Source organism: Oryx dammah, unplaced genomic scaffold, assembly GCF_014754425.2.
Source record: "Oryx dammah isolate SB20612 unplaced genomic scaffold, SCBI_Odam_1.1 HiC_scaffold_4, whole genome shotgun sequence".
NCBI lineage: Eukaryota > Metazoa > Chordata > Mammalia > Artiodactyla > Bovidae > Oryx > Oryx dammah.
In genome coordinates, this window is record NW_024070188.1 from 19,351,795 (window position 1) to 19,364,184 (window position 12,390).

At 39.4% G+C, this 12,390-nt stretch overlaps 1 protein-coding gene across 2 annotated transcripts in view; it reads left to right on the top strand.

The window, feature by feature from the left end:
* MAN1A1 (mannosidase alpha class 1A member 1) overlaps nt 1–12,390 on the top strand; it is a 171,720-nt gene that overhangs the window by 141,848 nt on the left and 17,482 nt on the right. For both annotated transcript variants that reach the window (XM_040238400.1, XM_040238401.1), the window contains 2 exons: nt 4,397–4,520; nt 6,359–6,452. In XM_040238400.1, coding sequence (XP_040094334.1) covers nt 4,397–4,520; nt 6,359–6,452 — 218 coding nt within the window. The remainder of the gene's footprint in view (nt 1–4,396; nt 4,521–6,358; nt 6,453–12,390) is intronic.

Below are 12,390 nucleotides of genomic sequence, written 5' to 3' on the forward strand. Positions count from 1 at the left end.
TGAAGTTCTATTCTAGGATTCTTTGAACCAAACACTTAGCAGCTCTTCACATCATGTTAATTGCCTTTCTGGGTATGTATTTCCATATGCTGAGTCATCATTTTGGCTTAATATGCAGTCACTATAACAAGATTGGCAGTATTTAAGTATTCTTTCCTTTCATGCTTGCCTTATGGAATTTATAGTTTCTGAGCACAAACTGTTATTTTATCTTTAAAACACTTTTCTAAAATATTAGTGCTTGTAAAATAAAAATAAAGAACATGATTTCCTTTAAAATACTGTGACAACAGAACTAAAGTTAAAGATACTCTCAAATGAAATTCATTTTGACCTTATTTAATATAAGGATGTAATGATGCCTTATCTGATTTCTTGAAACCCTTTCAGGACTTAGATTTAAGAGCCAGTGTAACCATTGATCTTATAATTTTACTGAAATATATTAATTTTGTAGGTTGAAAGAATGGCAACCAAAACTATACTTTCACATAAGCATAATACATGCATTTGGAGCCCCGCTTCCTTTCTGTTCATATGACATATCCTTTGCTAGTGCTTTTAATGTTTTGCTTCCTATATAATTAGTGATACAGTGCTGTTTTCCTTCTGATACGAATGAGTGCAAAGACAGAGAAAGAACATATATATGTGTGTGTGTATATATATATAACTTTTAAAAATCTTTATTTTTTCACATATTGGAAAATTTTCAGTGTGTATCTGATATTCTCTTGATTAACCACATTAATAGCAGAGAGCAAATACCTGCATACAAAAGTAATTTGAATTTTATTTAGAACCTGTACTGCTTGTTTTGCATCTGAGTGCCCTCCCACACCCTCTGATACCCTGAATTTGAACCAGTCCCTGAAGATCTGGAAACAGGCTGTCCTCTTCCTTCTCTAGCATGGAGTCATTGTTTCCCCTTGCTTGGTTTTGTAGCTTTGTTTTTTATAGATTCTCTGGAACATGGAAATTTGTAGTTTTGCTAAATAGGCTTATTGACTTTGGTCAGTGATGGAATGGTTAGAATAAAAAAATAATATGTCATGACAGCAAATTAATGACCAATTACCCTGTGCATTTGCCATATGTTAATAAAATTTGAAAGTAGCTGTTCATCCTATTTGGATGACTGGCCATTCCTTTTACCTAAGCCAACCATGAAAATAAAAACTGACTCTCAGTCCCAGAAGTTAGTAAGTGCAAGGCATTTTCTAAAATAAATATTTTCAGATCTCTGTCTTTTATTTCTTTTTATTAGGCTTACTATAAATCTGTGTTTTAGAAACAAAACCTAGATTTTTCTAAAAAGAAACAGGGAATAAGAGGAAGGCATGCCATGTCAGATACCAGTTTGTCGTCATCACTTTCCTTTTCCTGAGTGTCCTTAGAAGCCCTGCGGCAGAAGCAATGACAGAACAGAAGGGTTACCCAGGGTTGTGAATGCCTCAGATGAAAAACAAAGCAAGCGGGAAACCTAGGGTCCACCAGTAGCAGTGTGTTAGTGGAGCCAACTTAGAAAGAGAGGAAAGGGACAAATCCACAAGCCTCCAGGTGTTGTTTTTGATCAGCTGCTGAGTTGTGTCTGACTCTTTGTGACCCTGTGGACTGCAGCACATCAGGCTTCCCTGTCCCTCACTATCTCCTGGAGTTTGCTCAAAGCCATGTCCATTGAGTCGGTGATGCCATCCAACCATCTCATCCTCTGTCACCCCTTTCTCCTCCTACCCTCAGTCTTTCCCAGCATCAGGGTTTTTTCCAGTGAGTCGGCTCTTTGCATCTGGTGGCCAAAGTATTGGAGCTTCAGCTTCAGCATCAGTCCTTCCAATGAGTATTCAGGGTTGATTTCCTTTAGGATTGACTGGTTTGATCTCCTTGCAGTCCAGGAGACTCTCAAGAGTCTTCTCCATCACCACAGTTTGAAAGCATCAGTTCTTCAGTACTCAGCCTTCTTTATGGTCCAACTCTTACATTCATACATGATTACTGGAAAAACCACAGCTTTGACTAGACGGACCTTTGTCAGGAAAGGGATCTATTTGCTTTTTAATATACTTGTCGTAGGTTTCCTTCCAAGGAGTAGCTGTCTTTTAATTTTATAGTTGCAGTCACTGTCCACAGTGATTTTGGAGCCCAAGAAAATAAAATCTGTCGCTGCTTCCACTTTTTCCTGATCTATTTGCCATGAGGTGGTGGGACCAGATGCCATGATCTTAGTTTTCTGAATGTTGAGTTTTAAGCCAGCTTTTTCACTGTCCTCTTTCATCCTCATCAAGAGGCTCTCTAGCCACCAAGACTTGGCTTCAACTTAACCTTGTAGCCGTCTCTCCTTCCCGCCTTCCCCTCCCCCCACTTACCAGTCTCTGGAGCTACCTCCAGTTCCTGGCTAGCCCTTCTGCTATGAGTCTCTCACTGTCGATTCTCTGTCCATTCTTCTCTCACTATTCCTTACTTACCCTTCAAGAATCTACTCAAGACTCTTCTTGAAGAAGCCATCTTGATCACTACCATGCTGGATTGCGTGTCCTGGCTTTAGGCACTCAGAACACTTCACACATTTAACTTAAAAGTGATTAGAATTATTTATGCTTGGGTCTTTCTCTCCCATTATACTAGAAGGAAGTTAAGAGTGATTTGTTCATTATAAAAATCCTTTGAACCCAATGTCCTACTGTAGTCCCTGGCAAAGAGTTCAGTTCAGTTCAGTCGCTCAGTCGTATCCGACTCTTTGCGACCCCATGAACTGCAGCACACCAGGCCTCCCTGTCCATCACCAACTCCTGGAGTTCACCCAAACCTGTGTCCATTGAGTCAGTGATGCCATCCAACCATCTCATCCTCTGTCATCCCCTTCTCCTCCTGCCCTCAATCTTTCCCAGCATCAGGGTCTTTTCAAATGAGTCAGCTCTTCACATCAGGTGGCCAAAGTATTAGAGTTTCAGCCTCAGCATCAGTCCTTCCAATGAATATTCAGGACTGATTTCCTTTAGGATGGACTGGTTGGATCTCCTTGCAGTCCAAGGGACTCCCAAGAGTCTTCTCCAACACCACAGTTCAAAAGCATCAACTCTTCAGCACTCAGCTTTGTTTATAGTCCAACTCTCACATCCATACATGATCACTGGAAAAACCATAGCCTTGACTAAAGGGACCTTTGTTGACAAAGTAATGTCTCTTCTTTTCAATATGCTGTCTAGGTTGGTCATAACTTTCCTTCCAAGGAGTAAGCGCCTTTTAATTTCATGGCTGCAGTCACCATCTGCAGTGATTTTGGAGCCCAGAAAAATAAAGTCAGCCACTGTTTCTACTGTTTCCCCATCTATTTGCCATGAAGTGACGGGACCAGATGCCATGATCTTCGTTTTCTGATGTTGAGCTTTAAGCCAACTTTTTCATTCTCCTCTTTCACCATCATCAAGAGGCTCTTTAGTTCTTCTTTGCTTTCTGCCATAAGGGTGGTGTCATTTGCATATTAGGCATACAATAAATGTGAGCCTGAATGAAAACCAAAATATGGATTTTCAGCTTCTGGAAGGGAATTTATTGGTCAGGAGAATCATTAGCGTTATTCTTTATTTGAATTATCACCTGTGTTTGACATTTTAAATAGCCTTACCAAAATAAACTATACCCAAGGGTGTGACCATGTCTCAAGAGTCACTTATGCGTATCTGTGTCAGTGTATGTTTGGGACTAACTTTCTAAAAAGCATTTCACTAAGATAAGCCACAAGGCAATCACTTTTTAAGTGTATACGTTTGACCTCTTTCAGATGTGAATTACATAATTTTGTTGAAATTTTTGAGCATAAATTAACTAGATCATGGAATAATACATGAGTGCCTTAGAGAATAGGTAATATTGTATGAAGGGAAACATAAGAAAGGACATCAAGTAAATGGGGAGGAAGTTTGAAGCGAGTTGGAATGAGTGTTGGATCTTATATCCAAGAATAATGTTTTATAGAAAATGTTATATGTAAAATCTATAAAAAAAACCCTGGACTTTTATTAAATAAAATGTTGAAAGGCTTTATGTGGGATCTGGAACATGGTGGGGGTATTTTGATCTGATTTTGTTTTATATTCTAATTGGAATGGGTGTGTATCTCTATATGGCACCTATACCTTCTAAAATATTTGTTCATCAACAGCAAGCACATAACAACTTCTTTCTGACTTACATCAAAAGTAATTTTCCATCTGGAGATAAGGGTCAAAGCTTGAAACCAGTAGCCAAGGAAAACAGCAGTGAATATTTTAAAATATATAAAGTGATCTGTTAGCTGAAATGTCGTTATTCAAAAACTGTCTCTTTAGCTTCTACTACTTAGAGCTGCACAAACATGGAATTAGTCTGACCCATAACTCTTCACTCTTCTCTTCTGTAGTGGGATTGGAAGGAACTGGCCCTGGGCCTCAGGAGGAAGCAGTATTTTGGCAGAATTTGGAACTCTGCACTTGGAGTTTATGCACTTGAGCTACTTATCAGGAAACCCCATCTTTGCTGATAAGGTGAGATTCTCCAGTCGACCCTGCATTGCAAAAGAGTACTTATAGGAAAATATCCTCTCTGGGGAGATTTAGGCATATGGAATGTGGAAAAGAACAACCAAGTCTAATGGAGCCCTTCGTGAAATTTTGTTACATGCAGCATTGCTTGTAACCAAACTATAAAGCACTATTTCATGGCACTATTCTAACCCAGTGCAAAGAGGGCCTGAATTACATGTCTGATCCTCTGCACCTCCACTAACTAACTTTACCTCTCTGAATTTTTTCCCTTTTCTCAAAAAGTGTTTTGTGGACTATGTGAACCACACATGGGAAAGAATTTTTTAAGCTCAGTTTTACAAATGCAAGGTAGCAGTTGAATTGATTTTTAATTTTCAAGAAACACACCCACCACGCCACCACTCTGCCCTTATCTAGCTTTCACCCCGCTTTGTCGGCTCCCCTTTACAGCAGAGTCCCTTGGGCGCATTGTCTGTGTCTGTTGTCTTCTCTGCCTGACTCCCACTCCCTGGAGCGCTTTCCCGCCGGGCTTTTCTCCCAGCCACACTGTTGCCACATCCAGGGACCTTTCTCGTCTCTCCGTCTTCCTCGCCCTCTCAGCGTTGATACACTGGATCACTTCCTCCTCCAGGAGGCTTTTCTGGCCCTGGATGCAGACACGCAGTACTCCCCCAGGTTGCTTCCTTCTCACTCTCTTCTGTTGGATCCTCCTTCTCACCCCAAGCTCTAAACACTGGAAAAGCCCAGCACTCAAACTGGGGGCTCTTCTTTTTACTTTCACCCTCTCCATTATTCTCCCCAGTCTCATGACTTGACGTGTTATCTGTATGTTGACTGCCTCCACGTTTCTAAGTCCAGTCCCAACCTGCCCCCTGAACTCCAAGCTCTATAGCCAAGTACCTGTTCAACATCTTCACTGTGAGGTTGCTCAGACAAGTCCCACTTAAAATGCCTCACACCTGCTTCTCCTCTAGTCTTTACTGTCTGGGAAAAGACACCTCAGTTTACCCAAGGGCTCAGACCAAGACTCTTAAAGTTATCATGGTTCTTCTCTTTCTATAAACCTCAGGTCCAAACCATCAGGAAATCTTTCGTATCCCATCCCCTGTGCGTTACCCTGGCTCAGGGACCCATCATCTCTCACCTGGACTGTGCAGTAGCTGTCTGACTACCACTTCCTCTCATACCCTCAGTCACACTGATCCTGTAAAAATACAAGTTTTCAATGGCTTTGCATCTTACTCAGATTAAGATATGATTTGAGAGGCCTGCACAGTATGGGTCCTGGCTACCTTTGCTTCCTCACCTTCAGCCTTGGTGGTCTTGCCAAACCCACTCTCTTCTCAGGGCTTTTGTGTACTTGCTCCTCCATTGCTCTGCACTGCTTCCTCTTTTATTCCTTTAAATTTGTGCTTAAACACTCTCCCAGTACCCTCCCCAGAGCACCCTCGCCGAATGCAGCCTCACCACCTCCTCACTCTATCCTGTTGCCCTTTTGTATTTTTTATAGATTTTATTACCACTTGACGTATTTATTTGTTTCTTAGCTGTCTCACTCCACTGGATGCAAACTCTAAAACAGTAATGACTTTGTTTATCCAGTGTATCCACTGATACATTCTACTTCTTTATATGGTATCTCGCGTATGGTAATCAGTGTGACTATATTCACTTACTGTAATTATTTGTAAGCTGGTGGCAACTATCTTTGTTCTAATACTGCATCATTTAAATCAACTTTTATTCTAACATGGAAAAAATGTAGTCAAGAAAGAGAAGAATGGCACCAAACTTTTTTCTTTAGATTTTTCATAGTAACATTTCATTTTCTATTGTAGGTAATGAATATTCGAACAGTACTGAACAACCTGGAAAAACCAGAAGGCCTTTACCCTAACTATCTGAATCCCAATAGTGGACAGTGGGCTCAATGTAAGTCAAGAGTTAAGCCTTGTTTTAGCTCTTTATAGTACCCAGCACTGTTCTAGTAACAGAGAGAAGGAACACCAAAATAGCCCAAATCTTGTTGGAGAATCCTTAGAAAAGAGGAAAGTTCCCTTCATAAATAAGCTTCTGTCATAAGGCAGACTATAACTGTTACCAGGGGAGCTATATTGTTTTATTTTTCATGCATAACTGTGAGCCTGATTATCTGTAAGCACATTTAAAGGTGTTAATCAGAAAGGCAGATCTGGTCAGGGTAGTGTGGGGATGATAGCCTCTAACAAACTGATTATGCAGATAAGAAAATTGTTCCTTTGTGCTAATGACTAGCAGGATTTGCCCAGAGTAGTTAGAGCATTCTATTTCATAACATTTTCTCTTTCTGCTTGGCTACAGGATGAAAGCGGAGCCTGAATCTTTAAGGGCTGAGAAATTGAAGGAGCAAACAGCGTACTTTTCTTTAGTTAGTTTTAAGGTGGCAGATAAAGGCTTCTCGCCAGGAGAGCTACCTTTACCATAGGAGAAAGTATTGTTCTAGAAGCCCTCACTTCAGATCTTCAGGGACTTTGACCAAGGCTATAAAGACTCAGAGTAGCTGAAAGAAATGCTCTCAGGCTGATTGGGGAAAACAGTGGTAGATTAAGCAGCACCTGAGAGCAAATGAAGAATCCTAAATGAGATGCCTGGCAGTGACAAGGATGTTAGCGACACCTTGAGATTTTACTCAAGAGTTTTTTCTTTATATTTAAATAGGGTATTAGATGAGTATGCCTCACTGTTACTTCACAAGTATTTTTCTTAAAGAATAATTTAGTAGGAAAAAATGTGCTAAAATCTGTGTCTGCGTTAGTATTGTCTGTGGAAGGCTTGGCATTGACATCATAAGCCCACAATCAAGGTTGCCACTTAACCTAAGCGTGGTCTGCTAGGTCATTAGATGTTCTTTGGACCTCTCAGGGGATCTCCACAATCAAAGCTATTTTTATAATAACACTTTTCACCGTGTTGACATTTGCAGTTATGTTGCAAAAGCAGTAGTGGGTAAAACTGCTAAACCCATGGTGAGAATCATGCCAGAAATACCAGATACTAACAGGCAAACCTCAGAAACATTGCAGGCTCCGTTTCAGGCCACTGCAGTAAATCAAATATCACAATAAAGCAAGTGACACAAATTTTTTGATTTCCCAGTACATATAAACGTCATGTTTATGCTGCAGTCCATTAAGCATTCAGTAGTACAATATTATATCTAAAAAGCAATATACATTCCTTAATGTAAAAACGCTTTATTGCTAAAAAGTGCTAGCCATTTTCTGAGTCTTTAGCAAGTCACAGTAGCATCAAAGATCACTGATCACAGTTGGCCATAAAAAATATAATAGTAGTAAAAGACTTAGAAATATTGGAAAATTACCAAACTATGATCCAGAGACAGGAAGTGAGCAAGTGGTGTTGGAATAATGATGCTGGACTTGCTGAATGCAGGGTTTCACAAAATTCCAACTTCTAACAAACTCAGGCAATAAAATGAAGGGCAGTAACTTGAGATTTGCCTGTGGTTATGTCCTTCACTACAGATAACCACAACAAATAAAAAGCTGCCACTTTCACTCATGAATGCTGTTAATGAAGCAAAACATTTACTGATTCTAGTAAATCTCAATCACTGAGTAGATCACATCCTTGTAATATTCTGTATGATTAAATGAAAAAGACACAAAACGCTTCTGCTGCATGATGAAAAACCTCATAGAAAAGCACTTGTGTTGTGATTTGAGTTGCAAGCTGAACTAGCTGCCATGCTGTTTCATGAGTCATCATTTTTACTTGAAAGAAGTGCTGAAGACAAACTGATTATTCAGACTTGGGTAATTGGTAAATGTCACAAAAATGAGCATGTTTCTTCAAGGAAAATGAAGAGTGTCTCTACCAAAGATAAAACTTGAGCTTATAATTAGAATTTTGAAAAATTTGCACGTGCTACCATAAGCTTAATGCCTTTCACCAACACTAAAAGATTCTTCTTCTAAGATTGGTGATGATATAACAAGTATGGTTTTTTTGATGCTATGTAATCAAATGTATCATCATCTGGAAGATGTGCATAATTCGGGGAACCAGTATGTCCCAAATGACCATGCATGATGTTGCAAAATCATGTATGAGAAAAAGTGCACTCAAAGTGCAGGATGGCCCAGTGGATTTTAATGTAATAGTGCAAAAATTCATTGATGTGATTTCTAACTCCACATTGTAACTGTTAAAAACTTTAACCACTTGTCAAGTTTTTGTTGTAGTACCAAAAAAATTATCTGCAATTATCTGAAAAGACTATCAAAATACTCTTTGCTTTCCAACTACATAAATGTGTGAGGCTGCATTTTCTTCATATGTTTCAGCCAGAACAACACATAGCAACAGATTGAATGTACAGCAGATATGGAAATCCAATTGTCTTCTAGTACAGCAAACATTAAAGAGATTTGCAAAAATGTTAAACGGTGTCTGTCTTCCCACTAAGTTTTTTTTTTTTTTTGTAAAATATAGCATATTATTCTGAAAAGCCTATATATTAACATAATGGGTATATTATTACTTTACTAAAATATTTTCAGTTCTGTTGTAATTTCCAATACGGTAAATATTGATACGCATGCATGCTAAGTTGCTTCAGTCATGTTCGACTCTACTGCGTGGACTGTAGCCTGCCACGCTCTTCTGTCCATGGGATTCTGCAGGCGAGAATACTGGAGTAGGTTGCCCTCCAGGGGATCTTCCCAACCCAGGGATCAAACCTATGCCTCTTGTGTCTCCTGAATTGGCAGGTGGATTCTTTACCACTGGCACCACCTGGGAAGCCCAAATATTGATAGATGTTACATAAACAAATTCTTCAGCATGCGTATTCATTTTTAAGAGTGTTAAAGCATACTGAGGTTAAAAATGTGAGGGCCACCATAATATTTGGGGAAAATAGAACTTGAGGAACTTTCTCAATTCAAGATAACTAGATATGATTCTCTGAAAGGAAAAGTATTTTTAAAGTTATCCTCATGAAAGATTTCAAAAGTTAAAGAAAAGTCTCCGTGAGTTGCTGTCTCCTTCCTGTGTTATAGGGTTTAGAGATCACTATGAAGAAGGACAAAAAGAGTCACTTGTTCTGGAACATCTCAGTCTCACCTTCTGGGTCACCAGTGTACTATGTATTTGTCCATGCTTCCTGGTACAAAGGGCCCTTTGTAATTGAATTGCTTATGGGCCAGTTTCCTGATGGAAAAACAAATAGAGTTCATGCGTCTCCTGCCTCTCTTCCCCCATCCCCATCCAATGTTCCAGCCACGAGGAAGAGGCACTTTTTTTTAATTCATTAATCAAGTTCTGCTTGGCCATATCTTGGCCTTTGTGCCTTTTCCCTCAAGCCTTTTTCCTGTTTTTCTAACTCTACCAAGAGCCAACTCAATCACCCTTTCTTCTTCGTGGCCTTCTTCAAGACACTGTTTGGAAATTGTTCACCCACTCCTCCTCTGCTTGCCCCCATCTTCATCCCCCATCCCAACACTTTGGGTACTTTCCTATCACAGTCCTCTTCCTAATGGTTCATATACATATCCATCTTCCTAGGGATCCAGAGCTTTTGAGGACAGCGACTTCATCATATTTGTTAACCCAGCACATAGTGGCTTACAGCTAGTAGAAGTTTACTTGAATTTTGTGAATACTCATGCAGTATGTATCCAATCTAACTCCTTCTGCCTCTGCTTTTAGTAATGGGTCTGGTTTTCCTCTCTGAACCATTTGGCTCCTGCTCCTCAGCATCTAGTCCTCATCATTAATAACATATCATGACTGATGAGGCCAAAGATGGGGCTCCATGTCTATAAACAGAACTGTCATCCTTCTTCAATTAATAGAGACAACATTGTGTGTGTTTAGTAACACCATATTATATATACATACAGTAACACAGTATTATATATATGTATAAAATATGGTGTAATGAGCGTCATTGGGGGATTGCTTTGAAGAGAGAAGTTCACATTCAGATGAAGTCTATAAAACTAAAGGGTTAAGATAGTGAGTATATAATCCTTTTTGTCTTGATTCTTTTGATTTTTTTTTTCTCTTTTAAAGTAGCAGACATCCTTTTCTGGCACCTATTCCTATTGAAAAGAATAAATTACCCCTTTTTTAGAAGAGCATAATATTTGAGTGGCTGTCATACACATTGTGTTTACAGCATTTGGAAATAAGAATACCATATATGTTCCTTCTAGTAGACAGTCCTTTCCTGCTGATAAAATGAGGCATGTTCTCTCTTACAGCCACTAAGATGTTTACACAGGACTTTGTTGCCAACACAAATAGTCATCCAGACATGGGGGGGAGCTTAGTGAGTGAAATACTAAATTATTAAAAAAGAATTTTTCTTGTTTGTCCTCATATTCCTTTATGTTCCTTTATTTTGATTCTTTCCAAATATAAAAATTTTATAGGTAAAACAAAATGGAAAACTAACTGGCATTAAAGCAAATATGTAAACCCTTTTCCTTTTTTTAAAAAATCTCTAAATGTCCAAGCTTGCGTCTTCCTCCATTATAGAATCATAACCCAAGGGGGAAGAAAACGAAGCTGCTTCTGGCTGTTCGTTTTCAGCTCTCATTGCTTTAACTCTGAAGGACATGTCTGAATCATGGCCATCATTTCCTATTACTTCATTTAGTCCCTGTTATTTTGAAAGTAACTAAACAGGGATTTGCTTTACCCTGCGTCACTTGCATTTGTCTCCTGTGATCGTGTTTATAACAACAGGCTTCTTATTGATGAGATAGTACTTAGTCCGTTTAGTTTGTAAATGTCAGAGGTTTCTGTGGCGGTCTATTGAGGAAATTGTAAAGGTCATGTCAAACTGCTATTTTAAGAATCAGCCTTAGAATTATAAAAATACTAATTTTACAATAAAATTTAAACTGTAATTCTGGGCTTTCTGCAAAAGAATATCACACATTAAAAATATATCTCTTCTAGGTTTCATAGGTGTAGTCCTTAATAAAATTAACTTAAAAGAATTTGGCTTTGTTTGTTAGTTATTTACTGAGTACCTACTGTGTGCACGATACTTCATAGGGGTTGACGTGGACTGGAAAACATACCAGGTCTAGTCCCTGCCTTCCTGAACCATAATCCCATGGAGAAGACACACACACAATAAATGTCACCATTTTATGAAAGTGCAGATGTGGCAAACGTGTGCTGTGAGAAAGTGCATGGAGAACCTAGTGGGCGGTCTGATCCATGAAGTGTGAGTAAGGATTACTAAAGGAAGGGGAGAGGAGTCAGGGAGCACACTTCAGGCAGAGAGAACAATACCTTGAGAGACCCTGAGGTGGGAAGGAGTCTGATTGTTTTGAAAACCCAAAAGAAGGTCAGTATATCTAGAGGGCAGAGAGCAGGGTTGATGACATAGGGAAGGCTGAGATCATGCAGGGCCTCCTTGGTCTCCAAACACCCAGGATTTGAGTCTTTAACATTAAAGGCATCAAGAAAGGGATGATCCAATTCACACGTTACAAGGGTTGCTCTGGCATTAATGTGGAGGATAGATTGGAACGGTACTGGCATTGGGACTTTGTGTGACGGTGGAAATGTTCTGAATCTTCCTTCCAGTGCTGTCACCAAGGCCTCATGTAGCTCTTGAGCTCTAGTATGGCTGAGGAACTGAGTTTTTAATTAGTGTAAATAGCAAAATGCTGTCACAGTGCAGGAGACAAGATAATTTGCCATTGCAGACTCAGGCATAGTGGTAGCTCAGGCCAAAATTGTATTAGTGAAGACAGGAAGGAGTGGATGGACTCGAGAGATACATTGGGGGTAAAATTAGTAGAGTTCAGTAACTCAGTGAATATGGGAGTGAGGGAGATAAGTA